Source organism: Myotis lucifugus, unplaced genomic scaffold (genome assembly GCF_000147115.1).
Source record: "Myotis lucifugus unplaced genomic scaffold, Myoluc2.0 scaffold_5, whole genome shotgun sequence".
NCBI classification, from domain to species: domain Eukaryota; kingdom Metazoa; phylum Chordata; class Mammalia; order Chiroptera; family Vespertilionidae; genus Myotis; species Myotis lucifugus.
The window spans coordinates 858,865-884,659 of NW_005871053.1; the positions used below are offsets into that span (position 1 = coordinate 858,865).

General features: G+C 61.8%; 1 protein-coding gene across 1 annotated transcript in view; it reads right to left on the minus strand.

The window, feature by feature from the left end:
• Window positions 1–274: 274 nt before the first annotated feature.
• Window positions 275–25,795, minus strand: part of KIF1A (kinesin family member 1A) — a 100,400-nt gene continuing 74,879 nt past the window's right edge. Inside the window, 24 exon segments of the mRNA XM_023743370.1 lie at window positions 275–726; window positions 1,068–1,186; window positions 1,939–2,131; window positions 2,551–2,703; window positions 3,572–3,696; window positions 4,131–4,208; window positions 4,669–4,869; window positions 5,337–5,482; window positions 5,860–5,921; window positions 6,718–6,851; window positions 7,629–7,743; window positions 14,490–14,595; window positions 16,291–16,375; window positions 16,476–16,542; window positions 16,773–16,835; window positions 16,837–16,869; window positions 16,871–16,877; window positions 17,685–17,740; window positions 17,894–18,012; window positions 19,383–19,473; window positions 19,581–19,752; window positions 19,979–20,117; window positions 20,664–20,749; window positions 22,276–22,394. Coding sequence (XP_023599138.1) covers window positions 684–726; window positions 1,068–1,186; window positions 1,939–2,131; window positions 2,551–2,703; window positions 3,572–3,696; window positions 4,131–4,208; window positions 4,669–4,869; window positions 5,337–5,482; window positions 5,860–5,921; window positions 6,718–6,851; window positions 7,629–7,743; window positions 14,490–14,595; window positions 16,291–16,375; window positions 16,476–16,542; window positions 16,773–16,835; window positions 16,837–16,869; window positions 16,871–16,877; window positions 17,685–17,740; window positions 17,894–18,012; window positions 19,383–19,473; window positions 19,581–19,752; window positions 19,979–20,117; window positions 20,664–20,749; window positions 22,276–22,394 — 2,512 coding nt within the window. The 3' untranslated portion in view covers window positions 275–683.

Here is a 25,795-nt window from a genome sequence, read left to right on the forward strand (position 1 = left end):
TCACAGCTCAGGCGGCTGCTGTGCAGGTCGGATGCGGCTGTACCTCCTGCTAGAAGGGACACACGCCACCTTCTGTGCTGCTGAGACTTCAGGCACACACCCCAGGACGAGGGTCTGCCCCATGGGCAGCTGGGGAGAGGCCTCAGGCAGGTGGCCCAGTGGCACCAACCTCACTGTGGTCTTCCGAGGCAGCTGCCCACCCTATCTGTCCCTAAGAGGCTTGGGAGATTGGTGTGGGAACAAGCGGGGACAGGGTCCATCTGAATCCTACTTATAAATAGAATACAGTCTTATAGTTAACTTCTGAGTGGACTGCTTCCATGTCGCTAACTACTGTATATTAATTATAAGTCTGTCTATGCTTAAAAAAATATGAGAACGTCACCGATGCCCCTGACTGGTGCCCTCCGGTCTCTCCAGCATCTCCCAGCTCTTCCCCCTGCCCCACCCCCCGGGGCACAGTCTCAGAGAAGGAATGATGACAACATGGCCTCCACTGGGAGCATGACAGTCATGTGGTGCAGGTCCCCGGCCAGAGGCGGGCTCGCTGGCCCAGCACAGCGTCCCTGGGAGGAGGGGACTTGTTGGCTGTCTGGTGGGAAGGACTGGGTGGCAAAGACAGACGGATGGTGAGAGGGGGCAGGCCGGGCCTGCTGGCTGTCTGGAGGGGGGGTGTCTTCCACTCAGACCCGCATCTGGGCAGACCTCCTTCTGGAAAGCTTGGACCTGCGGGAGGGTTGGAAGAGAAGCAGAGCTCAGGGAGGACGGAGCCTGCAGCTCATTGACCCCAGACCCCTCTGGTTCCCTTGGCACCCGAGAGACATGTCACCGTGACCCCTGTGAAGTCACGGAGGGAGGGGGCCTGGCTATTCCCTACACAGAGGTTTCTTCCCTACAGAAAAGTGCGCCTTGGTGGCAGGTGAAGCTTGAAAATTTGGGGAGTTTATCCACTCTTTGAGCAGCAAGGGCAAACATGAACACCGACGCCCCTGCGGATGCCCCCAGGCCTGCACCCTCCCACGTCCCAGCGGAGGTGGAAACACCCATCCAGTCGGAGGTGGCCCTACCGTATGGTCCCGGCCAGGAGAGGGTTGAACGCGTACAGCCAGTCGTGCATGTCCTTGTCGCTACTGGCCTGCAGCAGGATGCCGCGGTGCTCCGTGCACACGGCGAACGTGTGGGGCGTCTGCAAAGCACCGCGCTGTGAGAGGCACCGCCCCTCCCTGGGGTCAGCACTCAGCCAGGGAGGAGGGAGCAAGAGGGGAGACCCACAGGCTGGGGGCGCTGACAGGGGTATGTGAACTCTGCAGTGTGCACGGCCTGGCCCGGAGGTTCTGCAGGACACCCCTCTATTCTCACGCCCCAGGGCCCCTTGCCACTGCTGTGTCCCCACCTCACGGGCCAAGGCTCCTTCCCCCGGGACCCTGGCACAGCTGTGGTCCAGATATGTCCACAGGGCCCCGTAATCCTGGCGTCCCTTCTTCTCAAGCTTGAGCCCTTGGCATCGTGGTTTGAGTTCCCACCCCCACCCCAGGGAATCAAAAATCACCTAGTGCCACTGTAGTGGCCGAGGGAAGGAGTCGGGGCTCCCAGCACCCACATCCATAGCTGCGCTTGCTCAGAGGAGCAGGGCAAGGCTGGGGGGCAGAGGGCTGGACTCCTGGGCCCACAGCACTGCTGGCCTGTGTGGCTCGGCGCCCCCCCCACCCCCCCACCATGGGCATCCTCAGGAGGGGACGGGGTTGTTGGCCCTCGGATGGGAGAAGGTTAATGCTTGTCCCATCATCACCACTGGTTGCCACCAGGACAATGAGCCCCATGGGTGATAGACATCTGGGACAGGAAAGGCAGCCCCGGCTCCTGCCCTCTCCTTCCCTGCCTGGGACGCACTGTGTCCTGCCAGCCCAGGGCCTGCCCATCCCATTTCCCTGTCCGCACCTTGAGCATGGCCTGCTGGTCCTCGCTGTACTCCACCTGGGCGGTGGAGAGGTTGAGCACAAACCTCTCTACCGTGTCCTTGTCGTTGTTGTACATGTAGGCGTAGGGCCGCCGCACCACCACGTAGCGCTTGGCCCAGCCGGCCGTGTGCGGCTCCAGGAAGTGCAGGTAGCCCTTCTTGGAGACGATGGGGCTGTGGGAACAGGAACGTCTGCTCGTCCACGCCCTCCTGGCAGCCAGCGGGAGGCCCCAGCTCGGAGGTTCACTGTCCACCATGAGCCAGGTCCCCAGCCGTGCCGCCAGCGGGCCTCCGAGAGGAGCAGCCAGGACAGAGGCACCTGGGGACCTGGCAAGACCCCAACCTGGGAGGCCAGAGACCAGAACCACCCACCCGTCTCTGAGCCTCGGTCCCCAGCTGGAAGATGGACAAGCGTAGGAAGGCTGCAGCTGCCCTGCCCTGTCACGCTGTGACCCACGACCACACCCACCAATAGTGGTGAGCTCAGGACATGTGCATGGTGGCCACACCGGTCATTCGCAGACACATCACCACCAGGGCCCTGCTCCCCCAGCCCTAGGTCAGGGGGCAAGGCTGGCCGGTGACCTGCGCACCTGACCCGGACCTCCTGGATGTCGGGAACCAGCGGGCGCTGGGGCTCCTTGTCCGATTCCGTGGCCCGAGCAGGGGAGGGGATCTTCTTGGAATCAGCCTCTGGCACATTCTCGGGCTCCGGGCTGGCCGGCCGGGAGTTGGGCTGCAGGCTCCTGGGGGAGAGGAGGGACACTGCTGCCCTTCACTGGGCCCGGAACCACCCTCCCCAGGCTTCTGATGGGGCCTCGTGCTCTCAGAGCCGCTGTGGCACCTCTGGCTGCCTGACGGCCACCCACCTGATTCCAGGGTTGTGTTGGACACCGTGGGGAGGGGTCAGCTGTGAGGGGCTCCACACCTCTCTCCCGTGGTGCTCTCTGCCCCTCCCCCTTCACCCCATAAAGGTGGCTGTAGCCACTCGTCATCCCCAAATCGAGTTGAAAGAGACACAAGTCTCTCAGGGACCGTCTGGCCCATGGCCCACGCCAGGCCCTATGACTGCACCTGGTGGCCCAGGAGGCCTGTCCCAGGACGACAGCCAGAGGATTCAATACCATTTTTTTTGTTTTTAAGAAGAAATTCAGGAAACGCCAAGGGACTTAAAACTGGATGATCAGACATAAGCGGTGTCAGCAGTGTGGGGAGGGTCTCTTCCCAGCACGGCTCCCGTGCCGTATCCCTGTCAGCAGGAGAGGGCTCAGGTTTTTCTCACTGAGCATTTTATGAGCGCCGCCCCATGAAAAGGGTCCCTTGTTTTGTGCTATTTTGACCTGTTCCTGCTTTTATTCGGGGCTGGTTTTAAATGTATGCGTCCGCAGAACATGGCCTCAGAAAGAAGGTTAGGACATCACGCTCACAGGAGGCTGCGGGGTGGGCACAGGGCAGACAGTGGGGGCAGTGCCTGCAGACCCCACGCCACCAGGCCCGCCCCGAGTGGCTTGGCCACCCGCGCCCCCTTCTCGCACTCCGTGCCCGAGTCAGGGCTATCGTCGTCACTAGTCTTGCAGAGCGGGAAGCCGCGCAGGAGCCTGAGGGCTCACTCACCTCAGGTCGGCTGCTCCATACCGCCCTTCGACCAGAGAGGGGCAGGTAGAGGAGGGAGTGAGCGTGGCCACCCCCAGAGGGGACAGGGACGTGTCCTGCAGCAGTGTGACGGACATCTCAGAGAGCTGTGGAGGAGAGAGAGGCTTTTTCAGGGGACATAGGGACAGTCTCATGGTGGGGATACCGATGCGGTGGCTGATTCCTGCACCTTTGCTGGCATTTGAACTCCCATTAGGGCACCCCCACCCCCACTGCAGGTACCTCCCACCCCCTCCCAGCCCCACCAGGGACTCATGGCTGTAGGGCTTCAAAGAGCACCGAGGACCACACTGCGTGGTGCTGGGGAAGGTGCGGCTGAGCCAGACGTTAGGATGTGCATCTTGAGGACCATGGGGAGTGGCCCTCCCAGGCAGAGGGAGAGGCCAGCGAAGAGGACCGAGGCCAGCACGGCAGGCTGCGGGGCAGGGAGCGAGGACCCAGGACGGCTGGAGTGCCATGGGGACACTGGCGTGGGAGCCATGAGCCAGGGTGGGGGCTCCGGGCCTGACTCGGTGCCCACCTTGCTCTCGCTAGCGCTGATGCAGACGTGGCTGTGTGTGTACTCTCTGTTGAACGTGTGCGTGAGGAGGCGCAAACACTGCAGGAACAGCAAACACCCAGTCAGGAGTCTCCTGGGACCAGGCTCCGCTGAGGGCTCAGCCCCCAACAACACAGACACTGGCCCAGGTGCCCGGCACTGCAGGTCAAGGTGGGAGCACCTGCAGGCCTCTAAGAAGACGGGGAAGCCTCCCCAGGCAGGACTGGGACTGGGCGAAGGCCAGCTCGGTGGCCCCAGCCGCAAAATGGGCTGGGATTCGGGTGGTCAGCTCCCCATCGATTTCGGTATTTAAGAGAGGACATGCCACTGCTCAGGGAGGAGGCTCCCAAATTCCAGTGTGGGTGTGGTGGGGGCTGTGGGCAAGGGGACTCTATAGACCCCTCATCTTCCCAGCTCCAGGCCCTGACAGGACCCAGCACGGACAAGGCCACGTCACTGGAGCTCTGCAGGGGCTGGGTCATGGCCGTGCTGCCCACAGGCCAACTGCCCAGCTGCCTACCTTGACGGCCAGCTCCCGCTGCCTCTCGTTGGGAGTTTCCGGGGGCGACGCTCGGCCATCAGCCGAGAGTGGAGAGGAGGCGCTGGACAAGCTGTGGGACTCCGAGTCCTCGCTGGAGGCCGGGGACAGCGTCTCGGGGGCGGGCCGCTGGGTGGTCTCCAGCTTCTCCCGCAGCAGGAGGTAGTGCCGGGTCTTCTCGACCTGCACACAAGAGCCAGAGCGTGGCCTCACCTGCTGCACTCGCGGGCGAGGGCAGGGCGGGCAGCTCGCTGAGCACCAGGGCCCCAGGTCAGATCCTGGGAGAGCAAAGCGACCTGAGGCCACGCTGCTGACGGGGAATCAGCCCCTCCTGTGCCCTGCGGGCCAACACGCTGCCCCCCTCCATCCTGGCCTCCCACCCAGCCTGTGCCAGCCCCGAGCGGATGGACACTCGAACTCTGATACGAGCATCCGGCAGGGGCCTAGGGGGTGGGTGCGGGCCTCTGCTGCCTGCTGTCCACAGCTGCTGGTCACTGGGCTCCTGACTTAGCGACAGAGGGCCTTGCCCACCCTGATTCCTGGTCTCTGCAAGCCAATAGCCCTCTGCAATTAGGTCCGTGAGAGCAGTGTGAGTGCCCTCGCTCTGTCCTGGGGTGGCCTGGGACCCCCAGGGTCTGGCACAGACGCACCTCCTGCAGCAGGCTCAGCTTCTCCAGCTCCCACTGGTGGTCCAGGATAAGGCTGTCACTGCGGGGCCTCCAGCCCGCCAGGTTCTCCTCACCCCGCACGTAGGCCACAGACGTGTCCAGCACCCGACGGCGCCGCCGCTGCATCCCTGAAAAGGGTCACCTGTCTGACCACGTCCCCACCGGGGGTGCAGGGACAGGGCCCTGGGGCAGCTCCCCCTCCCCTAACCCTTGGTCCACCCTCAGAGCCACCCTGGGCTCGCCCAAGGAAAGTCATATAGCATCTGTCCCATGGGGGTTAGAGCTCGAGATGCCCTCCCTTCTGCCGGCCTTCCCATTGCTGCCTCGCCCCTCCCTGTCCTCCAGCCCCTCAGAACAACCTTGGAGAGGCCCGTGCTTCTCACAGGGAAGGAACCCCCCAATTGGCAGCTTCGCTGACATCACCTGGAGTGACCCAGAGGACCCCAGGTGACTCGCAATAAGTGCCACCCCGCCCGGCCTGCCACAGAGCAGGACAGACACCTACCTGGGCTGCCCGCGTCGGCCACGTGGCACAGGCTGAGGTCGTACACACCGGTCACACGGTTGCTGTTGGGGGCAGAGGGGGACATGCTGTCACCAAGCACGGGGATGCCCAGGACGAACTCTCACCACCATCAAATGCACACTGGGCACCTGCCCTGCCCATGCAGGTGGCCTCCAAGGGGGAGCTGGGTGCCAGGCCCCCACACTGCAGCCCTACTCGCATAGTCCCCACCTCAGACCCCCTTTTCCCTGGGACTGCCGATTCTGCCAGGGGCACCCACCAACCCTCTTGTGGACCTCTCAGATGGCTGGTCGTGGCCAGCCCAAGGCCACTGAGTCCTGACCCCCACACTCCCTCCTCCCAGCTGTGCCCAGAGTGGCCTGGGCATGGGGGGTCCCCGGGACAGAGCACGTGGGGAATCTCACTGCCTTGACACTGTCCCCCCAGAGTGCAAGGGGCGGTGGGAGTGGGAGAGGCACATCTGGTTCTAGAGTCTGACCCTCAGGTGCTGCCAGCCTCCATCCTGAGTCCCTTCCCAGCCTGCCCGCTCCACCCCCCCCCCCCCATTTATCCAGCCTCCCCCGTGTGCAGGCGAGGGGCCCTGATGGCCCAGACCCTGTGGCCCCCGGGAAAGAAGGTCACCTGGTGGTGGGGTGCAGTGTGGCTCCCTAACATGCCCTTGGTGTCCCACACGTGCCCCTGGCTTCCAACAACCCCAACATCAGGGTGAGGAGAAGGGCCGAGAGCAGGGGGCCAGCCAGAAGCGGACAAGCTGGGCTCTCGTCAGCCTGTGCCCGAGCATCCCAAGCAGTCCGGTCTTTGGGTGGCCAGGGTGCCCTGCCCACTCCAGCAGCTCACCTCTCCGAGGACCGCAGGCTCCCGCTGCCGAACAGGTTTCGGATGGAGCGCGAGGCAGGCAGCTTGGCGTCTCGGGAGTAGAAGACCATGCAGAAGTCCTTAGTGATGACGGCCGGCTGGGCGCAGTTCTCCATCTGCGGGGACAGGGAAGCGGGGGCTCAGGCAGAGGGACACGCCCTTCTAACCTCCTGGGGCAAGAGCCACGGCACTGACCACAGCCCAGGCCTCGCCAGGCCCCGCGTGGCCCCGGAGCAGGCGGGAGAGTCCCTGCTCCTCGCTGGAGCACCTCCCGGCAGAGGCAGTGGGCCCTGCCTCCCAGAGGCCCCGAGGGTCACCACCGATCCGAGACACGCTGCACAACACATCTATGAGAATGTACCCACGCGGTGCGTCTAACCCACCACAGACCACGTCACGGTGGCGGGTGTGGTGTCACATGCAGCCGCTCTTTGTGTTCCTGAAGCTCAACTATGACTCTGACAGCCGATGGGCCCTGGGGACTTGTCAGGGCAGAGCCATTACAGATGGAGGAGTAGGCTCTGAGGGGGGGCGAGGCCCTCACCCTCGATGCTGACCCCAAACTTCCAGATTCCTGGCTACCGTACCCACTAGATTCGCCCAGGCTCCCAGCCTGCTCCTGTGCGCCAGGCCCTGGGGATGGGGAGGAGGCTTCTGTTTTTGAGCTGCCTGGAGCACAGATGCCACCTGGCCACACCGACAGCCCACACAGTAGAGACGCGGGTGGGCTGACAGCACTGCTGCGCGAGGTGCATGGGTGTCGCGAGGACTTGGGGAGACAGCAGGGTCGTGTGGGCTTGTCCAGAGCGCGCTCGCCCTCCTTGCCCTGGGCAGGCCCCGCTGGCTCAGGGGACAGGTGATTTCGGCGGCGTGCCTGGGCACAGGAGCCTTGCCTCAATGTAAGCAGAGACTGTCATGTAGATCTTCTCTCTGTACGGGGTGACGCGGTTCAGCAGGAGGGAGTTGTGCATGGAGCTGTCCCACGCAGCCTCGAACTGGTAGAAGGTCCTGGTGGGGAGCAGAGAGAAGGTAAGAGAACAACGTGCAGGCCACACTGGGCTGGGGTGGGGACATGCAGACGGACAGACAGACAGAGACATGTGGCGACCCGCAGGGAGTGTCACTGGGGTCACAGGTCCGGAGGACTGGGGGCAGTGTCCAGGAAAGACAGTCCCCTCCTTACTCAGGACTGGGGGGGGCTCCAGATGCCACCAGCAGGGTGTGCCCAGCTGTCACCTCCACTGTGGACAAGGAGTGGCATGTGGTAGCCCACAGCTCTCAAGCTGAGAGCAGGGAGGTGGGGACAGGGAAAGAGGGGAACGACTACAAGGGTGGGGACAGGGCGGGGGCCTGGGTCTGAGTAAGGAGGTGCCATGGTCTCTCCTTGGACCCTAAGGAACCTGCCCCAGATTGCAAAACCCTGCAGGGCCCACCTCCTCCGTGACCGACTCGCCCCTGGGGGAGGAAGGGCCCTCGGGGAGGATGCTGGGAGTGGAAACCGGGCGGCCAGGTGCAGACAGCGCCACTGCCCACTGCGGCCAGACTCTCCACTCGGGCAGAGCAGGCTGAGGCCTCTCCTCTGCCTCCATCTCCAACCCGGAAAGATAATGAGCAGAGCATGAGCCAGGGGCCGACAAACCCCTCCCGGGGTGGGGGCAGCTCAAGCCATGGACGGCAGAGCTCCTACAGTCGTGCCCGCATATTGGAGGTGGGGAATGTGCCTCAGTGCCCACTGTGGCCGCCTGTGGGCCCTGGCAGCGCTGCACAGCCCCCTGCCTCGCCCGGTTTCCATCCAAGCATCTTCACAGAGACACAGCTGAGGAACAGGTCAACACAACAGCCGGGCAGTGGCACAGGCCCAGGAGTGTGGAGGGTGCCTGGGGAGCCAGGCCGCGAGGGGCATGGGCAGCGCCTCCGCTGCCCTTCTCTCTGTGGCACCGCCCAGGGGCGCGGGGCTAAGCAGTGGGAGGGGGCCGGGCCGTGTCGACATAGGTCATTGAGGACAAAGACCCAGGGGAAGGGATGTGAGGACAGCGGGCGACAGAGGGGCAGAGAGCGCGGGGAGACATCAGAGGAGAAAGGAAATTGAAAAGCAGCGGAGGAAGGGCCAAGCGAGTGCGGAAGAGAGTGATTGTACCTAGTGTCATTTCCGAATGAAACGCTAAAGGCGAGGCAGGCAGGACACACGTACACACACAGAAGAGATTCATATGTCAGAACAAGCACTGTCGCCCGCCCGGCACAAGCTAACAGACACGGGCCACACAACACTCCTAGCACCACCCACAGTGTCTGCAGGGAGAGCCTGGGTCTGTCCCCTGCAGGACCAGGTGGGCATCCCTGGAGCTGCGGCCAAGACCGAGGGACGCCGTCCATCCTGGGGGGCCCCAAACACCCAGGCTCTGTAGGGCCACGCCTGCAGTCCCCAGACTGTCCAGTTCCAAATGCCATGGCATAGCCACCTGGCCTCGGCCTGTCGGCAGACCTGTCTCCCTGCCTCAGAGCTGCCTGGTGGGTGACATGAGCTGTTACTCGAGCGAGCGCACTGCCTGAGGCCTGAGTGGCGCATGTTCGCATCACTGAGATTATTACTAGAGCCCCCCCCCCCCCCGTCCCCCAGGAACCGGGCCTGGGGCTGTGGGAAGCAAGCCCACCGGACACGAGGCCCCTCGGAGACGCTCCTGGTGAGAGGCCCTTCGTCAGGCTAGATCGTGGCTTTGTCCTGATTGGACACTGGTGACTAGAATGTCTCCGAAGCCTGACTGCTGGGTCTCACCGGGCCTTCTACTGCCCCATCACCCAGGTGCCAAGAAGGCCAACCGGACCAGGTCCAATCTGGCACAACATGATGCTGCCCCAGCCCCCATGCCACCTCCTGCAGACCCCCCATCAGCGTCTCCATGTGCCACGGACACCAGACCCTGGAGCCCAGGCAGGGAGGGTTCTGGACACCCATCCTGAACCCCAGTTCCTGAGGCCTCTGCGGAGGGGGTCTCCCCCAGACCCCAAGTGAGAGTCAGCAACGGCGCAGTGTGTGCAGGGTGGGGTAGGTGGCAGAGTGACAGCCACGAGGGATGCCCTAGGATTGCAGGGCACAGCATGGGAACCAAGGACAGCTGCTCTTCAGCCACACGGCAGGAACACAGACCCAGAGAGGCCACGAGGATGCGGCTGGGAGGCTGAGGAGGCCATGCCAGGGCCCTCACTCATGAGCAGCACAGCGTCCTCTCAGGACCTCTCTGGACACCAGGTCACCCAGGAGGGAGCCTCATTCCACACAGCACCCCTCACTCTGCCCCACGACCCATTCAGCTAATCCCCCAGATATTGCTGTCAGGAGAAACGCGTGGCCCAGACGTGGGGTCCCGGGCCTGCGGCACCAGCACGCTGTGGGAATATGTGAGAAATGCAGACTCCCAGGCCCCATCTCAGACCCATGGGGACCCTCTCCCCACTCATGAGGCACAAGGCACTGTTTGCACTTTACCTAGAGCAAGCATGTCAAACTCGCGGCCTACAGGCTGATGCAGCCCACAATGAATAATTTTGCGGCCCAGCCAATGTAACATATGTAAGAAACGTTTTAATAAGAATTTCGTCACTTAATTTTTATAAAATCCTGTTATACATAATTATTAATAATGAACTACGATATTCTCTGACTGATTACTATAATCGTGTTGCATTCAATTCCCTTACGCGCAGGCGCACCATTTCTCTTCACTAATACCAGCAGTGAATGTTTTAGCAGCCGATTGCCACGTCATTAGTCTTGTACTGACTTGTTTGGTGTGCACAACAGGAAATATTTCACTTTCGGAGAAGGAGAAAATTAGCATTACGAGTTTTATTAGCATTACAAGTTTTATTAGCATTACGCTTATTAATTTGTGTAGTTATTCAGTGTCTGGTAAGTTAATGTTCAAGAAAAATATTAATTTTTATTAAAATGTTCTATTATTTTATGTTAACGATGACTCATTTATTTCAGCCCTTTGTATTCAGCATGTCTCTATCAAAATAAACCTACGCTTCTATGAAAACTGAAGCGTTTGGTTTTTTGCGGCCCACATAAACTTAAACCTTGTTTATTTGGCCCGTGTTAGCCTTTGAGTTTGACATGCTTGACCTAGAACCTTCCTGGAGCCACCATGTTTGAGCGGCGTGGTGTCTAGGACCAGCCTGAGCACTGAGGTGGTTGTGGAAATGCAAACTTAAACGAAATATCCACACCCCCATGCAATCACACTGATGGGCAGGAAGTTTCCACTCATCAAGAAACCAGCCCCTACGTTGGGTCCCTTCCAGGGAGGAGCCGGGGCTGATGGGCTCCCACCAGCACCTTCTGAGGACAGGGTGCAGCCGCCTCGGCCAGCCTAGCCCACCTCCAGGACCAGCTAGCAGGCCGCCTCCTCCAGCAAACCCTCCCGGCTGCCTGGGGCAGGCAGGCCCCTGCTCCCCTCCTCGGTGCGGCCACCACCACTGCAGGTCGCTGCCTCACCCAGCCGGTGTTCCCAGGGAAGGGCCTGTCGCAGCCTCTGTCATTGAACAGGTGTGTGGGCACGCCCTCAGGGACACACCCGCAGGAACCGCTCACAGTACCCATCTGTCCAGACCATCACAGCCAGGACCAAGAGGGACACAGCCTCAGGTGGTCCGGCCGTACCACCCTCCACCCCCATGTAGCTTACAGGCCCAAACATTCAAGCTGGAAGCCTCCGGCTACCCACAGGGGACCCCCAGGACCACCTCATGGAACTCTGGCCAAACCCACCGGGACCCAGAACGTGACAGCCTTGACCCTTCGCTCAGAACGGACGGAGGCCGTCCAGCCTCAGGGGCCTCGACTGGGTTCGGCAGGGATGGGAGGTCCCCAGCCCAGGAACCTGCGCCTCCAGTGGTTTAACCTGAGACCACCCAAGCGAGTCCAGAGACTTACTGGGCCCTTCACAGCTGTCCTGTCCACTTACTTCCTAAAGGGTGTGTGGTGGCCACAGCCAGGTGAGGGCTCACACTCAGGGGTGGAAGGGGCAGAGGTGGAGATCTGGCGGGTGGCTTCACTCCCTCCCTCTTTTCTCTGTCACCTTTTGGGGAGCCTGGCCAGCCAGCCTGCATGCAGAGCGCCCGCTGCTCTCCGGCAGGGTGAAGTCGGGTGGGCACAGGGTGGGCAAGGCTTGGGGTGGGAGGAGCGGGAGCCAGCCAGTGTCTACGGGAGGGCAGCCAACTACCAAAGCAGCCAAAACCGAGAGAGGGGCAGAAGGGACTCAGCCAGGGGGGTGAAGAAGCAAGTTTAAAAAATCAAAAAGGTATTCTAAGGAAATAAAAGATGAAGAAACAGGAGGGAGAGGTGAGCAAGTGTAGAAGGAATCCAGGAAGTGGAAATTAAAACTCAGGGCTGGGGGGTGGAGGGGGAGCAGGGAGATGCTGAAAGAAAACCGAGGGCACAAATGATACCTAGGCATGTCCGAATCAAGAAACTGCCTGCAAAACACAAACAGTCACAGGTTAGTGAGGCGTTGGGGCCGTGGGGGTGGGGCAGCGGGGCAGGGACAGCGGGCAGGGACATCGGGCAGCGGCAGGGAGGGGGAGCTGCACAGAGAGAAGCCACCAAGCCGGCAGGCCCACTCTGAGCCAGGGAGGCTGCAAAGCGTGGGGCCTCAAGCAGCGAGGCCGGGGCTGTGGCAAAGCTCGTGGGCAGCCCGAGACCCGAAGCCTGAGCTAGGTTGGGGTCGCCGAGCCTCAGCACCTGAGGGGGGAGAGCAGCCGGATCCACCACGGGCTCCAAGGATGACAGCCAGGGTCCCGGGAGAAGAAGGCCCTAGGGAGGGGCCCGCTGGCCTGGCCGGCCAAGCCTTAGCATGGTGCCTGCCTGGGGCCACCGCTGAGGAGGGTCCCCTAGGCTTTTCCAGGACAGGGTGGGAGGTGGGGCCAGGCGGGCCAAAGCCAAGCATGGGGCCAGAGCAGCGATGGTCTACGCCGCCTTCCTGTCCTGGGACCAGGGCCCTGACCTCAGGCACGGGGCTGATGGACCCCAGAGCTGCCCTGGGGCTGCCTCACGCCCACAGCCTCCAGGTGCAGGACCAGAGCCCATCAGCAATGGGACTGGGGCCTCCAGGGACAGGAAGGACCTTTTAGCCAAAGCCCTGCTGGCTTGAGGCCCAGCAGCCTCCTAGGCTACCCTGGGACTTAGCCCAGGGCTGAGGCTCCCCAAGGTGCCCCCAGCAGCAAGAAGACCCACCAACACAGCCCTCAGTGCAGGCTGGGAGGCCTGGGAGGCACCCCCTCTACCCCTTTCCTTTGCCCCCCACTCCCTTCCTGCCCCAAGAATCTAGGAATTGCCTGAGGTCGGGGGAAGGCTGAGGTCCAAGGCATCACTCAGCATGACACACAGACCTCTTCCAGGGGCACATGCCCTCCCGTGGGGGTCGCGGTTCCCATGGCCCAGACACAGCAGCCCACATCCGTGCAGGCGGCCCCTGTGTGGGTGGGCGCCCAGCCTTCACCGCCAGGTCCCGGGGTGCATTCGCACAGTGACAGGCCCACCCCACCCCCTGTCCGCTTCACCGTCCCAGGTGCAGCCCCAGCCTGCCTGTCATGGTGTCACCTCCACATGAGAACACCCCCCAGGCCCTCCCTCCTCTGGATATGAGGTGAGTTCCTTCTAAAAGGTTCCAGGGCAGGGCTGGAACTAGAGCTTCATCTGCCCCTGCTGGGGTCCCTGTTCCCCAATCCCCAAGTTGCTCATCTGAGGGACGGTCCCTCACAGCCCCCCTCTCAGGGTGTCTGAGCCCGAGAACCAGAGTGGGAGGCAATTCCCCAGGACCCTCTGTCCGTATAGACATGGGCGCTTCCACAATGTGGGCACCACCTCTCTCTGCAAGCACATGCAGCCTTCACAGCCTCAAGGGCCCATGGAGACACCCACAGGTCGAGCTCAGAGAGTCAGGCAGGAGCAGGGCTTGGGTGCAGCCGGTGTGGGACTGGAGCACCTGCTCACCTCCCCACAGCCCTGGACAGCAGCCCCTCAGACCCAGCCGTGCCCGCCAGTGACTCCAGGGCGCTCTCCGAAATGTCAGTCGTGAACCCCCAGCCCCAGCTGGCTCCAGCGTCTCCCCGTCACATCCCTCCCACCCCGGCTGGTTTGTCCCCAAGGTGTCCCACACCCAGTCCACTGTGCCAAATGCCGGGACAGCCTAAGCTGTGAGATCTTGACCATCACCTGGGAGCCTTGACAGGAATGGCCCAGTGACAAGGAGTGACCGGTGGGCACACCTTCACCCAGGATGCTGGGCCGCCAACCCAGTGCGCCCCTGAACCGCCTCCAGGACCCCTGGTCGGTGTTCCCCTGCCAGAGGTCACACAGCTGCCTCAGCAGCAAGGTCGGGGAAATATGGAATGCTTGTCCTCCCACCACCCATGGTACCCACCCACCCACCCACCCACTGAACTCCCCAGACAGGACCCAGCTCATTCCCACAACTGCCCCACAGTCCCTGCCAGGCGATCGGATGAACAACGATGCTCACACATGCACCACGGGACTTTGAGGCCACAAGCCTCCCTCCCTGCTCCTATTCCCTCAGGCAGGAGGCCTAGAAGCTTCGGGGCCAGACATCCCAGCCCATGTGGGTGGACCCAACACGTCCAGGCCAGCCAAGGGTACCGTAGGCTGACACCCCAACCCCTGGGGCCCGAGCCAGACCGACTCATCTCCAGGGACTCAGGAGCAGAGCCTGCCGCCCAAGGGGACTCACCGGTCATCCTGGGCCGGGTGGATGTACCCAGACGAGAGAATGTTGAGAGATAAGATGTTGGGGTCAATCAGGGACTCGTCTGTTTCTGGGGTGTTTCGGATGCGACCTACGGAAAAGGTGACAGGTCCGTGTCACTTCCAGGCGGGCAGGTGGGGGCACTAGGTAACTGCTCACACCTCTGCCTGGGCCGGAGCTTCTGAACGGAGGCCTGCAGGGAACTGGCTCCCGGTGTGGCCACCAGGGCATCTGTCGAAGGGTAACCCCATGGTGGACAGGGACACCCATGCAGGGTCTGCAGCCGGCCCGCTGCTATAGGTCAGTGCACGGTTCTACCATCTTTCCTCCAGAAGTCTAAGTTCTGCGCTTCCTCCTCCCTCTGCTCTCTCCTAACAGAGTCCAATCGCTTAGGCCAAAATGCTAACAGAGTCCAATCGCTTAGGCCAAAATGCTCAGGCTTCCTACCTGTTGGAAAGGAAATCTTAGCAAGATGAGGACAAAATGTCCCCTCTTCTCATTATACTTAAAAGAGAGAGAGAAGAAACACAACCCGTGCCATCAAATGCTCCTGCAGGGGCTTTTCCAACAGAGCCCCCCAGGCTGCCGCCTGCACGCACTCGAGGGGCAGCTGTGTCTGTGGAAGCTGCCAGAGCCAATGCATCCGGAATCCTGCCTGAGGGCCTCATTGATCACTTCTTGCTCCGGCAGTGACGGTGAAACTGACCCCTCTGCTTCTTCCAGGATGGACACATCCCAGCTGCCTTGCCCTCAAAGCCCTCTGAGCCCCAGGGACATGGCCACAGACACGTCTAGGGCAGGGTTTTGAGAGGAGCCATCAGCTCCAGGGCAGGCGAGGGCTGGGGCCTCACGCTGACACACGGGAATGGACAGTTTGTGTCCTTGAATGAAAACTGGGAAGACACATTCTTTACAGGTTGGCAGAGGAAACATCGCTAGCAGACAAAGAGTTCACAGGATGATGTCACAGAAGAAACCCGGCTAAGGTCCCAGATGAATTGAATTGTGTCCCCCCAGAATATATGCTGCAGTCCTAGCCCCTGGCACTGCAGAACGTGACCTTCCTGGAAGCAAAGACCCTGTTTGGCAGCTGTAATTAACTGAGATGTGGTAACACTGGGCCCGAATGTAATCTGACTGTCCCTGTAAGAAGAGTCCACGAGAAGATGAAGGATTGGAACGAGGCATCTACTGATCCTACAAGAGGCCAGGAGGGGAGGGAGTATGGCCACCTGCCAACCCCTCTGTCTAGGATTTATGCTTCCAGAACTGTGAAGAGGAGAAATTTCTGTTGTTTTAAGCTACCCGGTATGTGGTGCAAGCTAACACAGTGATTAAATAGATATTTGGAATCATCACCATGGCCTAGTCCAGTGATGGCAAACCTATGACACGCGTGTCAGAGGTGACACGCAAACTCATTTTTTGGGTTGATTTTTCTTTGTTAAATGGCATTTAAATATATCAAATAAATCTCAAAAATGTAAGTCTTTGTTTTACTATGGTTGCAAATATCAAAAAGTTTCTATATGTGACACGGCACCAGAGTTAAGTTAGGGTTTTTCAAAATGCTGACACGCCGAGCTCAAAAGGTTTGCCATCACTGGCCTAGTCTCTCCTTTTCAGGCGAGGGACTGAGGCACAGAGAGGTTAAGTGACTTGGCCATTGTCACACAGCAACAGGGGCAGAGCTGTGGTTAGGATTCAGGCATCTGGGTGGGCAGGTCCATTGCCTTCCCACAAACCCAGCCCAGCCCCCAAGGCAGACTCTACCCGCCTCACTTACCCACAACTAGCTCTCGCACTTCCTTCCAGCGGATATGGCTGCCCGTCTCGTGCAGCAGTGTCACGGTTATCCGTCTCTGGATGCCCTGTCAGGCACCAGGAGAGAGGACACGGTCAGGGAGCCTGGGGGCCATGTGGGGCCGGGGAGGGGGCATGAGGTGGGCTGGGGCAGGGAGGGCCTGGCACCTGGTGGAGCAGGAAGGTCCCCATGCACGGCATGCCGCCACGGTGGTCCACCACTGCAGGGATGTAACTGGAGAGAGAAAGATGTGTGAGGCAGGCGTCTGCCCTCCCCGCGGGCCCAAGCACAGTCGAGGCCCCAGGAGTGGAAGGAGGGAGAACAGGTGAGATGGGAGCCTGTCCATGGAGACCAGAGTCAGCGGGGCAAGGAACCCATCATGTGCCACCTCCTCCCCCACCATGGCCCTCGGGAACCCCAGCCCCCCAGCCCCCCAGCGCGGCACACCGGGCGCGGGGACGCACTCGCCGTCGGCCTCCAGCTCACAGATCTCAAAGTGCACCAGCAGGTCGTATTTGCAGTGCGTGCCCAGGGCAGGACCGTGTCAGCGTGCTGAGCTTGTGCGGGCACTGGGGTGACAGAGAGAGCACGTGCTGATGAGAGACCGGACCCACCACGCCCTGAGGTTCGCTCAGGGAGGGTGCCGAGGTGGAGGACGCGTCCAGGCAGCGAGCTCATCTCACTCCGAGGAAAGCCACCAGCGGCTCCCCGCCCCATGTCCCAGGATGTGCCCACTCAGGCCTCCGCAGCCACGTACCAGCTCAAGATCAGATGTGACCGCGTGCTTCTCCATGCCCAGGGGAGGAGCACCTGTCTACACACCCCAGCCCTCGAAGAGATGGTGGTGGCTTGAGATGCCACAGAACCAGCAGACAGCAGGAGCCACACTTGCTTAGAAGCCCACAACCCGCCTGGGATCCCTGCTAGACCACACTCTGGCCACAGCCTGCGGCACCTGTCCCAGCACCTCTACCCAGCACAGACAAGGCCTGCCCCTCAGGTCCCACTGGCCCTCTACTCGTGACCAATTCCTGACAACAGGCTCAGATGGTCCCAGCCCCTCAATGCCTTCCTCTCTGGGCTCCCACACCTCTGTCGTCTGCTCCAGGAACCCCTGGGGCACAGGACAGGCACCACCTGACCGCCACCCAGCTGCTCCGTGCCTGATGGGGGGCCAAAGACACCCGAGGTGTTTTCTCTGCCGTCACCCCGTGCCCAGAATGGAGCCCCTCACTGCACGGGGACCCCGTGAGGCCTAGTAGGTGCCTGGGGACCCCGAGCCTGGGAGCGATGACCCAGCATGAGGACTGTGCTCAGCTGCAAGGTCCCAACCACACTGGCACCCACAGGGGCAGACTCCCAACAGCTCGGCCTACCTGGCTTGGACAGCGGCATGACCCGTGGGAAATGGCGGCGTGAGGGTCTCAGGGGGCTGTGGAGAAAGAAGCACCCACGTGAGGCAACCCAGCGGGCTGACGTCTGCAGGGGCCTGAGCTGGACCAGGGAGCCCCGCCTGCCTCCCTCCCTCCCACAGGCCCCCAGACCCGCCAGAGGCCCCACGGGACCATGAGAACTGGGCCAGAACCTGAGCACGTCCTTGCAGAGGGGCGGGAATGGGTGCTGCTGGTAGTGGCCGAAGACCTCGAACACGATGGGCTGGCTCTTGATGTATTCGATGAAGGACTTGGTCACCTCCACGGCAATCTGGTGGCAAGGTGGGCAGGGGATCAGAGGGGAGCATGGGGCCTCCATGGAGGACCGAGCACTCCAGGCCCAGATGGAAGGCCCCATGGGCCTGAGTTCCGCTCATGACAGGGACAATGCTCCTAGCCAAGGTCCTTCCAGCCCTGCCTCTCCTCTGTCACCACCCAATGGACAGACCACCAGATGGGTGGCTTTGGCCTCTCTTCCCAGTACAGATGGGGCTGGGCCAGAGGGCTCGGCTATCCTTTCAGACCACAGAGCTCGAAATGGTGACCAAGGCCAGGGTGCCTCTGGGGTCTGGTCTGACCCTTCTGGGGCCCTAGCCCACTCATCAAGAGTTACAGATTGAACTGTGTCTCCCTGGATCCCCACCCCAGTTCATAAGTTGCAGCCCTAACCCCAGCACCTGTATTTAGAGGCAGGGTCTTTATTGAGGCCAGCAAGTTAGATGAGGGCATTAGTGTGGCCCTAACCCAATATGACCATGTGCTTACAAAGGGGGAAATCAGAATAGAGACAGGTACAGAGGCCTCAGGGAGGAGACGGGCATGTACATGCTCCAGGACAGACTGGGACAGGTGTTCCCCTCGGGTCCAGAACAACCCTGCTCACACTTGACCTCAGGCACCTCTCCTCCAGACCTGGGAGGCGATAACGTTTAGGGCAGCCCAGGAAACAGCCAGCCAGTGTGCACACTTCAGATCTGCCTTGTTTCCCAGCTGGGAAACCGTGGTCCACTGCCTGTCACCTGAGGGCCAGGATGGGCCAGTCTGCAGGGCCACCTGACCATGGCCTCTGTGACTGCGCAGGCCTCATGCCAACAGACTACGCAGCTCAGGGTCAAACTCCCCAGCCTGGCCCTGGAGTCCTCATCACCTGGCAGCTTTCATTATGGCCACATGTAGCACCCCACACACTTCCTGATTACCCCTGCTCCCCGACCCCGAAAGCCCCCTGCTCTCCTGACAGCCTGGCTTGGATGCTCCCCTGCCTGGAGCTCTCCTGACCTCCCAGAGCCCTGCCTCCACCTCTTCCCATAACACACAGGCTGCCCGGCTAGGCACCCCAGCCTCAGCACAGACCCTGGCCACCCCAGAAACTTGTTCCCTTCAGGGAGCTCTCTGGACTCTTACTGCTCCCACCCCCAGTCTTAAACCCACCGAAGGCCCAGTGCCCAGCAACAGCCCACACGTCTGCCTGGTGCCAGAGGCCCTGTGTCCTCCTGCCTGGCCTCGTCCAGCACATGCTGGTGACCGGAAGAGGGAGGAGGAACCATGGTGAGACTGGGTGAAGCTGTTTCAGGGAGGCCACCCACAGCCAGACCCTGGGAGGGCCACCCAGTGGCAGGGAGGAGGGCTCTGAGGACCTACATTCTGGACGTGGTAGAAGCCAAGTGGGGGGCCCCTCCCCGTGTTCTTCAGGGGCTCCGTGGAGAAGGCCTCATCATGGCGATGGATGAAGCTGCAAAGCAGGAGGAGACACTTGGCTGGGGTCACTGGGACACCATCCATGCATTGCTTAGAGCCTGCCCACCCGCCTGCTGGCCTGTCCAGTCGGGCTGAGCTCACTTGAACTGGCAGAAGATGTCAGCGTACTCCGCAGAGATGCTGGACGCCTGCAGGACGGTCACGCGGAAGGTGAAGGTGCTGCCCAGGCGCAGGTGGTCCAGGGCGGCATCCAGGGGCCCGTCCAGCGTGGCCTTCTCAGGGCTGTCTAGGAGGAGGCTTTCCGGAGGCACCGCTGCAGGGAGCCAAGGGCACAGCCATGTGACGGGACCCCCATGTTACGGGGGTGCTGGAGTTGAGGTCAGGCTTGGGCCTGCACAGCCTCCCTCAGGGACTGGGCACGGGGAGGGGGCCTGGTCCTAATCACCCTAGACCGGGCTGGAAGTGGAGGGACCTCCAGACTACAGTGGGGCAGGGCCATGTCCAAGAGCCCCAAGCCCCGGGCAGCCACAGTGACCGACCTGAGCAGGTGTTGTTGTTGACCTCGTCGGCCGAGGGCCCCGCGTCTGCGCCCTGGCCCTGGCCTTCCACAATGCGCAGCTCTTCTTGGGAGGTCCCGGAACGAGACATCCCCACCACAGGGCAGGACTCGGACTGGAACTATGGGGGGTGGGGAACCAGAGTCAGAGAGAGGGGGCTGGGTGGAGTCCCCACAGCCAGTCAAGAGGCCAGGAGAGGGGCCTGTGCTATCCAGAGTCAGGTGAGAACTTCATGGATCTTTGTTCCAGACCTGCCCCAGGGTGGGTGGGTACCTATCTCCCTAGGCCTGTTTCCCAGGCTGTCATGGCCTATGCTGATTCCATGAGTGGGAAAGGTCCTCAGTTCTGCCCCACCCTGGACCCTCCCGCAGCCCCTCCCCCCATGGGCAGGATGCAGGTACCCTTTCTGCTTGGCTGTCAGGGTCCCGGCCAGGTTCCCTGTGCCAGGTGCCCACTCAGCCTCCTCTGCCCTGTGCTCTCCACCTGTTTGCCCTTTGACCCTCCTGTGCATCCCCAACATTGGTGAGCCCCTCAGAGAGGGACTGGGGTGCAGGCACACTGCCCTGAGCTCGAGGTGGTGGGCACTGAGGTTCAGGACAGGGTGGCAGGCGGCCGGTGGGGGTGGGACAGGAAAGAGCCTGAGGGAGAGGAGCTGCTTGCCAGGTACCTTTTCGAAATGCTGGTCATCAAAGGAGATTTTGGCTGTTCCTGACTGGCGGACGCCTGAGCCATAATCAGGAGCCTCTTCATCGGCTAGAAGAGGAACCCAGCAGATGGTCAGGGCCCTGCTTGTCCCCAGGTGGTGTGGCAGAGCCAGGCTGAGCGGTCAGGTAGGGGGAGGGCACAGGAACCAGGCTGTGCTCTGACCCACCCCATCCCCAACATTGCTGACCATGACTGCAGGATGCCCAAGGCACCACCCTGGGCATGCCAACCACCAGCCTGTGCTGCCCCGGGGCCCAGAAGTGGCCACAGCCTCAACACAGCCTGCCTTGATAGGGGCCACAACCCCACATTGTAAAAACCAAGCTTACGACCCCGCCCCTCTCTCTGAGTCCTGATCCTCCGCCGGCCTCCCCCAGACTCAGATGCTATAGCAGAACCAGAGTCCTCCTGGCCCCTCCCTCCACCCCTCAGGGCAGAGCCCACCCACCAGGTCTCCTGGTTTCACCGTGGAAACCCACCTGTCCCTCTGCCACCACCCTTGCAAAGCCACTACGATCGCCTGCCTGGGCACTCAGCGCCCCACACCTTCCTTCAGAGTAGTGAGTGGTCTCCCCTGTGCTGGGGACAAAATCCAAACCCTTTTCCGGTTGCCTAAAGGCCCCTGGGCCCCAACTGCAGCCACTCTGGTTAGATGTCACCCCAGGAGGCCTTGCAAACTGGGGAGTCTTCCAGGGGCCTGTCCTATAGTCCTGTCCCACCATCGCCTGGGGCCAGCCCAGGCTGTGCACAGCAGGCTCAGGGCTCATTGTGAGAGATCAGGGGGCTGAGCTCTGCCACTTGGGGGTGGGGGCAGGAGTGACTTCTGTGACCATGAGGCTGGTTTTTTGGTGTGTTTTTTTAAGTTCCTTTTCCTCCACCATATCCACTAGACAGAGAATGTCAGGTGTGGTCCAAATAGAGGCAGTGTCACCCTATAAGCAACCTGCTCAGGGGGACCCCACCGAACTGGGACAGAGCTGGTCAGGAAGGATGAGGAAGAGCCACCAACTGCTCCCAGCATCCCTGTCCTCTGTCCCTCTCCAGTGCCGCCCCCGTTCCCACCCAGGCTTCCTTCTTGGCAGGGTCCCCAGGGGTTCACAGCACAGAGACACGGCTGGGAGGGGCTGTGGGGTCCGAAGAGGGGTGCCCTGGACCAAGGGAGGCTCTGAGGGCCACTGTGGGCGGGGTTTGGGCAGCCAGTCCTGGGGCTGAGAGACAGCAAGTGGTGAGCTAGGAGAGCTTCTGTGTCCCCCTGGTGCTGCCTGGTGGGAGGGAGGTCCGCTGAGCCAGAGGGAGCTCAGACAGCCCTGGGCTCAGCCTGCACAGGCCCAAAGGGCCCCGGTCACTCTGGGAGAGTCTGGGAGGCCAGAGCCAGGAGCTGAGCATGGGGGCTTCTCCTGGGGCCCCACTTGGAGACCAGCGGTTAACTGCCAGTTGGGGGTGGGGAGGAGACAGTGCAGGCGGGGGGCCTGGTGAGGCTGGCTGCACACCAACCTCTGTGATGCCAGCTGAGGCCTCCCCGCCTGGGGCCTCTACCTGTGAAGGAGAGAGCCAGGCCCGCGGTCCTCACACACCTGAGATGGCCTGCACGGCCACACGGAGAAAGCCCTTCACCTCGCCCTTCTCGCTGACGATGGCCACTCGGTGCACCAGGGGCACGGGGTACAGCAGGTTGCTCAGGTACACGAAGGCCCTGGGGGAAGAGAGGCTCCTGTCAGGGCCAGCTTGGTGTGCGCTGCGAGCGGCGGTGGCGACAGTGCGGCCAAGCTCACGACACAACACTGCAAAGCGAGCGGAGCGCAGGGAGGCCGGGCAGCGGGCGGCGGGCGGGCAGGGGGACAGACAGAGGCCGAGGTGCTCAGAGGACACAGGAGGAGGCAGAGGTCGTGCGCTGGGGCAGAGGCAGTGGCCAGTGGGCTGGCACAGGGCACAGCTGGGGCCACACCGGCTAACTGACGAGAAAGCAGCTGAGGAGGGATTCAGCCTGCTTCAAGGAGGAGGACCTGGGACCGGGCCACACTGAGCTACGACGCTGGCACTGGTGCCCTGACAGTCCCCAACACCCACCCACTTCCCAGTGGTCCGACGCTTGTGGGCCCAGGTGCCGGAATAGGGCTCACAATTCCTCTGAGCTTCTAGGGACACAGTGGTGGGGGCTCCGTGGTGTCAGCCCAGACAGGGCACCAGCCCCAGCCCAGAGAGGGTTGGCTGAACAGACACCCGCAGACCCCACAGAGCTGCCTGCCATGGCCCTGCCAGCTACCCACAGAGCGCCCAGAGTTCTCCCTTGCCCTGGCAGTGCCCAGCTGGTGCCAGGACAGGCCAAACAGAGCCTGCATCACCCAGCAGCTACCACAGTCCCTGAGTCTGTCCATGTGCAAGGGTCACACGGGCAGCCAGGAAGACAGACAGGACCCTGGGGGCTGGGCAGGCTGATGTGGAACAAATCTCCCCCACTGTTCAGGGGGACCCACCCACGTGAGCCCCTGGGGGCAGCCCCCCTCTGCACACTCCAGCAGAACCTGCCTCTACCTGCCCTCCCCTCCAGCAGGATCCACAGGTAGCTCCTGCTCCAGCCCAGAGATGCAAACATCATTACCCTGAGCTCCTGGGGGCTGGGGGTGGAGGGGCAGGATTTGGACATAGGAGGGAGGGAGGTGTTGGGGAGGAGGTGCACAAGGTGGGTGAGGGAGGCCCAGGGTCCCAGCGTGGAAGATGGACAGACAAAGGCTAGAGCAGCAGCAGGGTGCGGAGGTGGGGGAGATGGGTGAAGGAAGGTCAGGGTCTGCTAGCCAGGTGGGCGCTGGCACCCAGGTGCATGGCCGAGAGCAGTACAGGGCAGAGTGGGGAGAAGCTGGAAGGGGAGAAGAGCGGTGTCACCCATCACCCTTTCGCTTGGCTTGCTTGGAGGTCAGACACCACCCACACAGCCACTGGCCTTGCCCCACACTCTGAGGTCCAGGACATCCCTCTCTGGACCTGCTGTGACCGCAGCACATGCCTGGTAACTCTGACTCCAGGTCCTGCAGCCCTCTCAGGCGGGGCTCCTAATCTCAACTTCCACGGCCTTGCTGGTCCTCCTCCAGCAGGTCAAAAACCTGAAACCATCTTATCTTTCAAACCCATCAGGTCTACCTCAGAAGTCTCTCCGAAGTCCTTTGGCGGGTCCATTACCACCGGCCACCCTCCCGCTTCCCCCATGGCCTCCACAGCATCCCAGGAGTCGTGGGGTGCAGATTAGACCCCACCTCGATGACACACAATCTCCTTGCTTCACCTGCAGCCCTGCTGCCCAGCCCCTATTCCAGCCACATGGGCCCTAAGTCCATCCCTGGCCCTGGTTACAAGAGGAAACTGAGGCCCAAATACTGGTAGCCCCTTGCCATAGTCACACAGGGCACCTAGCAGGCAGGGACTGAAGGGGGCAGGCTGATGGGCTGCTCCCAGCAGCTGCCTCGGAGTGGGGACAGTGGTGGCCTTCCCACCCTAGCACCTGGCTGGCCAAGGGCCTTTGCTTGAAATCGGGGGTACTTGAGGGGGCATACCTCCTCTTATGGGTTAAGTAAGGGCACGGGGGCCCTTAATTAGTACAGCCTGCAGAAAAGAGAGGTTAAGGGCTGCCAGGCCTCCCAGCCAGCAGGGAGAGCTGGGATGAGGGCCACCTCAAAGCACCCTGCCGGCCCAGGCCCAGTGGGCCCTTGTGTCCCCGAGACTCTGATCAGCTCCTTGGGGGCCTGAGCTCAGCAGGGGCCGGCACTGGGACATCTGCTTTTCCCACACCTGGGTGGTAGATGCTCCCGCACCTCCTGGGTTCTAAGATGCCCACTCTTCACACTTCAGCACTGAAATGGGTTGGACTGAGCAGTGGCACGCCTCAGCAGCTGGCCTCATCTTTCTTTCTGAGGGGTGCACAAAATACGGCTGGGACCACAGATGTGGCTGCTGCTCTGGTTCCAGATCAGAGAAGGTGAAGGAAGCCTCGCTGGCTCCTTCCTCCTAATCTGGGTCCACCTGGCCATGGTGATGGACACATTCAACCAGAAGGAACCTCTGGGGCCCGAGAGCCACGGCACCAGCCTCAAGGGACTGTAAGCTAGGGCTCAAAGACCCCACACCCCGTACAGAGCCACCTCACAACAGCACTAGACATGAGGGGGTGGGGCCATGGGGCAGAAACCACCTGGCATTAGCATGGCCACCGTGGGGACGCCCTGCCCGCACACACGGAGTGGCTCTCAGTCTCGCTGGCAAAGATCTGGGCTGAGCAGCCCCGTACTCAGAGTACACCTGGCTGATGGTTTGTCCTTGCCAGCCCAGGTGGCAGAGTGCATGGAGCAGCTCAGCGTTTTCCCACCCAGAGTCCCGGACACTTCCCTTGGGCAGTCACCTCTGTTCCCTCACCCAGTCCCTCTTTTCCTAGGACGCCCCTCCCCAATTCCTGAGAGTAGTGGATTATAGGGGGAAACACTCCCTCTGCTTGGTCAGCCATCCCCCAATTCACCCAGCACCCCAGACTGCCAACGGGAGATGCCCCTGGGGGGCGGACCCTGGGCGTGGGTAAGGAGGCTGGGTCGGGACGAGGGAGGCCCAGGCTGGGGGCCTTGTCCACGGAGGTGAGCACACCTTGAAGCAGGCTGAAACCCGCCCAGAGAGAGGAGGTGGCAGAGACACAGAGCCAGAGCTGTGTGGCGGGAGGGAGGAGGCAGCGCTGACCACGAGATTGGTGAGGTGCAAAGATGCATGCTGGGCCAGGAAAGCCTTTCTGAAGGGAGATGAGAGTGAATGCCCCAATTCTGCTTAAGCTTCGGAGAGAGCCGGCAGCTACCAGAGGATCAGAGGAAACCACAGCCGGGTCCTTCCCGGGGCCCGGCCCACAGAGCTGCTGAGCGGGGAAAAGCCAATTCTTGCCAAACAAAAAGATCAGGACGGTTCCAAAAGAAGCCCTCCTTGGACCGCCCACAGGCAGGGCCGGCCTCTCAGGGGCGGCTTTGCTGTGGTTTGGTTGTTTCCTGACATCTCAGACCCACACGGGGAAGTGCCGGAAGGACCCAGCTCTTTCTGGCTGAGACTGCAAGAACCCACCCCGTTTCTCCC